The 4648-nt window shown below is 54.3% G+C and overlaps 2 protein-coding genes across 3 annotated transcripts in view; one reads left to right on the top strand and one right to left on the bottom strand.

The window, feature by feature from the left end:
* HMOX2 (heme oxygenase 2) overlaps window positions 1–1353 on the bottom strand; it is a 26145-nt gene extending 24792 nt beyond the window's left edge. Inside the window, exon 1 of one of the 2 annotated variants that reach the window (XM_012647731.1) lies at window positions 1222–1353. The gene's annotated coding sequence lies outside the window, so the exon portion shown is untranslated. Of the gene's footprint in view, window positions 1–634; window positions 657–1221 lie in introns of those variants that run through there. The other variant, XM_012647733.1, reaches the window with a different exon arrangement.
* A 2954-nt stretch (window positions 1354–4307) lies between these two features.
* The window catches only part of NMRAL1 (NmrA-like family domain containing 1), a 5702-nt gene continuing 5361 nt past the window's right edge, over window positions 4308–4648 (top strand). The window contains exon 1 of the mRNA XM_012647734.1: window positions 4308–4501. Coding sequence (XP_012503188.1) covers window positions 4462–4501 — 40 coding nt within the window. The 5' untranslated portion in view covers window positions 4308–4461. The remainder of the gene's footprint in view (window positions 4502–4648) is intronic.

Here is a 4648-nt window from a genome sequence, read left to right as displayed (position 1 = left end):
AAAAAAAAAAAAAAAAAACACACTAGTTAACACCATACCAAAAATTCAAAAGCATAAAACCAGTGAGCTCATTTCCTTCTACTTGAGAGGACAGTTTAAGGGGGGGATGGGAGGGTAGGAAGACATCTTAACATAATCCATTTCCAATCTGGGCCATTCCATCTAGGAAACAGCACCGGATCTGGAAGCAGACCACCAGTTCATAATCATCTGTGCCATCTTCTTGGCTGTGGGATGTAGGTCAAGTCATTTAAGCCAGTCTCATCATTGGCCGCATTTTACCAGTGGGAAAACGATCGGTTCACAAGGTTTTGGAATGGGCGAGGAGGGAGAGGGCTTCCTCAAGTGGAGAGCGTTATACAGTGTTTTCAACCTTGTCTGGTTTATAGCCACCAACGTAACACAGTAAGGATGAACAGCCACAGCCCACAACAACGGGTTCATCAGAACCAATGACACAGACGGGGCCTTGTGCAAAGACTGTACAAGGCAGTCCTGGCAGCTTTTACGGGGCACACCTAGGGGACTGTGCGTAGGTGAAAGGTCAATTCCTTGTCCAGGCTAACCGGCTGCTCCTACAATTGATCCCTCCCAATCTGGCACTCTGCTCCAAGGCGCACCAGGGGTCACTCACGAAGTCACGGCAGTGATTCAAGGGACACTTCCGAAAAAGGTGAGACACTAGAAGGAAGGGCAGAGCCCCAGTCAATGCCAACAGCCCCGCGAAGCCGCCACTCCGGGCTCCAATCTCGGACGCTCGGGGCAGATCCGGTCCTCCCGGGCCCCGCGGCAGAGGCTACAACCCCTGCTGGCAACGCCAATTCCACCGGCTGCGACCCCAGGGGTCACCTCGCCAAGCACACTCGTGTCGCTGGGAAGGATGGGCCCAACGGGGACACCCAAGGAACCGCTCAGGCCTCCCCGAGACCCCGAGGAAACGTCTTCGAGAGAGCGGCGCCTGGAGTTCCGCCCTCACCTGACAGCCCCCTCCAGGCCAGTCCTCATCCTCCCCGCTGGGTCCCTTCCGTCGCCTCCTTCCACACCTCACCGGTCTCCCGCCGCCCCCCGCCCCGGTCTCCCCTCAGGCAGGCGCCGAGGGCGCAGCGGGCTGCGGCCCGGCCGAGCCCAGTTCGCGAGGGCCTGGACCAGGTCAGAACCCGCCGAGGACGCGGCCCGAGAGGCCGGGAGGAAAGCAGGCCCAGGAGGGCGCCGCCCGCTCACCTGCCGCAGGTCGGCTCCGCGCGTCCGCCGGGCCCGTGTCAGCGTGCCGGTCAGCGACTCCCTCAGGCGCTGCCGCCGCAGCCGAGTAGGCGGGCGCGAGGGCGGGGCGACGTGGGCACGCAACGCGGGGCGGGGCCTGAGGAGGCCACGCCCCTTAGAGACACGTGGCTCCTTCCGCGGCGTTGGAGACCAACCTGGGCTCATCTGGGGGGACTTGGGAAGCTTCAGAATGAATGCTGGTAATTAGCAAGAGCTACGCACTTTTCTTGCCCAAAGTCCTTTCATTCTCTTACATCCGCTCAGTGATGGAAGAAATCGGGTTGTCAACCTTGACACCTCCCTCTGGGTCACTTGCCAGTTCCAGCCATTGACCAATCCTGTGCAGGGGGCAGGGGGGCCACAGCAAAACCTCTCTTTCTGCTAAGTCCCCCACTGCTTCCAGCCTTTTATCTGGTCTCCCTGCACTTCCCTTGCCCTATTCTTCGAACAGCAGCCACAGGATCTTTTAAAAGCCCTTATCAGATAGTTACCTTCTCTTTGCTTAAAACCGTCACACAGGCCGGGCGCGGTGGCTCACGCCTGTAATCCTAGCACTCGGGGAGGCCGAGGCGGGTGGATCGCTCAAGGTCAGGAGTTCAAGACCAGCTCTGAGCAAGAGCGAGACCCCGTCTCTACTAAAAATAGAAAGAAATTATCTGGACAACTAAAAATACATATATAGAAAAAATTAGCCGGGCATGGTGGCGCATGCCTGTAGTCCCAGCTACTGGGGAGGCTGAGGCAGGAGGATCGCTTGAGCCCAGGAGTTTGAGGTTGTTGTGAGCTAGGCTGACGCCACGGCACTCTAGCCAGGGCAACAGAGCCAGACTCTGTCTCAAAAAAAAAAAACCGTCACACAGCACCTTGTTGCTCCGCATTCATCCTTGGCTTACTCTGCTAGTCCTCCCCGCCCCCCAACCCACCAGGCTGGACTATGCCACCACCTCTTCAGGCTCATCTCCTGCTGGGCTCCACCTGCCCTTTCTGTTCCAGACACACTGGCTTCCGATTGTTTCCTTAACCATCTGACTGACTACAGATTACACAATTGGTAATAGCCAGTGATGGCAAAGGTGTGTTGGCAGTGTTGGTGACAGTTATTGGGAAAGAGGTGTCCATGGAAAAAACAAGTTCCGCCAAAATATTTAAAGAGGTTTATTCTGAGCCAATATGACTGACTGTGACCTGGAGCTTCGCAATCCCAAGAGTTAGGGAGAAAGTGTGCCCGAGCCAGCTAGGTTAGCTTTTGGTTTTATACATTCACTGAGACAGGAATTACAGGTAAAATCATAAATCAATGAATGGATGGTACACATCAAAGTTCAGCCCCAAAAGGCGGGACATCTCAAAGTGGGGGCTTACAAGTCATAGGTAGGTATAAGGGATTCTGGTTACCCTGACCCTGGGAGGCTACACTCAATTGAACCTGGGCACCAGGGCCGGCTCCAGGGGCGTGAGACCCCATGCAGTTGCGCAGGGTCCCATGTTCAGAAAGGTCCCATGCTCAGAAGGGACCATGCTTGGTTAATGCTCTGCTGTCACTTTCTTGAGATTCTTAATGATTTTTTTCTTTCTCTTTTTCTTTTTTAAGTAGAGATAGGCTCTCGCTGCTGCTGCTCTTGGTCAGGCTGGTCTTGAGCTCCTGACCTCAATCAATCCTCCCACCTCGGCCTCCCAGAGTGCTAGGATTACAGGCTTGAGCCACTGCTCCCGGCCAAATTCTTAATAATTTTTGAACAAGGGGCCTCAAGTTTTCATTTTGCACTGGTCCTGCTGGGTACCTTCCTGTTTGGCTCTATTTCATTAAAACAGAGATCTCCAAACATTTGATTTTGTGGTTTAACTCTATGCAACTGAAGAAAAACTTCATTTTTATCAGAGTAATATGTGCTTGGGTTCCATATGGTAGGCATTTATTGAGTTCCTACTATGTGCTGAACATTGTGCTAGGAAGGAGACAGAGAAGGCCAGCTCTAAGGAAGCCCTTGGTCTAATATGGTAGACAGACAATTCTGCCAGTGATGTAGACAGGTGGGAGTGAAATGGGAATAGTTAGCCCAGCCTAGGGGGCCAGGAGGGCTTCCTGGAGCAGGTGATGGTTAAGGAATGAGCAGGAATTAGTCCTATTAAAGATGTTGTGAGGATATTCCAGGCAAACTGCAGCAGTCCCAGCAGAGGCGTAACTAACAGTACGTTATGCAGGAGACTACAAGAGATGTATGCAGAATAAATACACAAACAATATTTTCACTTGTAAATATAAACACAAGTAAACACTAATGTATATTTATTAAAATAATAAACATACATTTTATAATAAATAGAGATCAATATTTTACATAAATAAGAAACACATAACGTTGTGGGTTATCCCGACCACTAGATTATAAGGTCAGGAAAAAAGCGACGGTTTTGGTTTGATTTCCGCTGTAACAGCAGTGCCTCCTCGTCATTTAGACAGTCAATCAGCAAATTTTTGAGTGTTTACTTTGCTCCAGGTACTATTTTGGGCGCTAGGAATCAGCAGTGAGCACGAAGCACCTACTCCGGAGAAGCTGACGTTCCTGGGGGTGGGGTGGGGGTCAAATGAGAAACTGAACGCTCCCATCCTGCCAGCAGTAAGTTTCCAGGAGAGGGCTGACAAGGGCATATTTGAGTTTAGGTTGAACACAAAGAAATCTCACATTTCTGTTAAAAACAATTGAAACGCATTGCAGCACCTTCAGAAGTGAGTGAGGCATAGAACTGCAACAGACACGGGCTCAGAGGGGAAGACTCAGGCGCCTAAATTTAACCATCTGTAGGTGACACCCGATTCAGATGTTCGTGCAAGCTAAAGAGGTCCCTTTTCCCCTTCTCCCCGTCGTCGCCCGCGGCAGGCGGCCCAGAGCGTCCCCATCCCGCACACCCGGCTCAGGACCGCTCCGCGCCGGTTCGCTCCGCGGGCACCCGCAGCGACCTCTGCGCCGGAAGCGGGTCCGGGGCGAGGCGGGGCGGGACGAACCATCGGCCACGCGGGGAGGGGGAGGAGCGAGTCCGGCAAAGGCGGCGCAGGCTCCCTGCGCGGTGGGCTCGGCCGCAGATCGCCCGGCCCCCGCAAGGCCCGCGCCAGGTGGTCTCGTCGAGCTGCGGAGGGGAGAGCTTCGCACCAGGGAACTCGGGGGCCGCGGGACTCCGAGGTCGCGGACGGCCGCCCCGCCCATGGCGGACAGGAAGCTGGTGGTGGTGTTCGGAGCCACAGGTACGCGGGGTCCGGAGGGCGGGCTGCGGGCGCTCGGACCCCCACCGGGCGGGGGCTGGCCGCAGGAATGGGGCGCTGGTCAATTTTGAAGGAGTTTTTTGGTTTTGAGACTGAGTTTCGCTCTGTCGCCCAGGCTAGAGTGCAGTG

Source organism: Propithecus coquereli, unplaced genomic scaffold, assembly GCF_000956105.1.
Source record: "Propithecus coquereli isolate 6110/MARCELLA unplaced genomic scaffold, Pcoq_1.0 Scaffold27, whole genome shotgun sequence".
In the NCBI taxonomy this organism is placed as follows: Eukaryota; Metazoa; Chordata; class Mammalia; order Primates; family Indriidae; genus Propithecus; species Propithecus coquereli.
The sequence above is the reverse complement of the archived record's forward strand: the minus strand, read 5'-3'. Positions and strand labels throughout refer to the sequence as shown.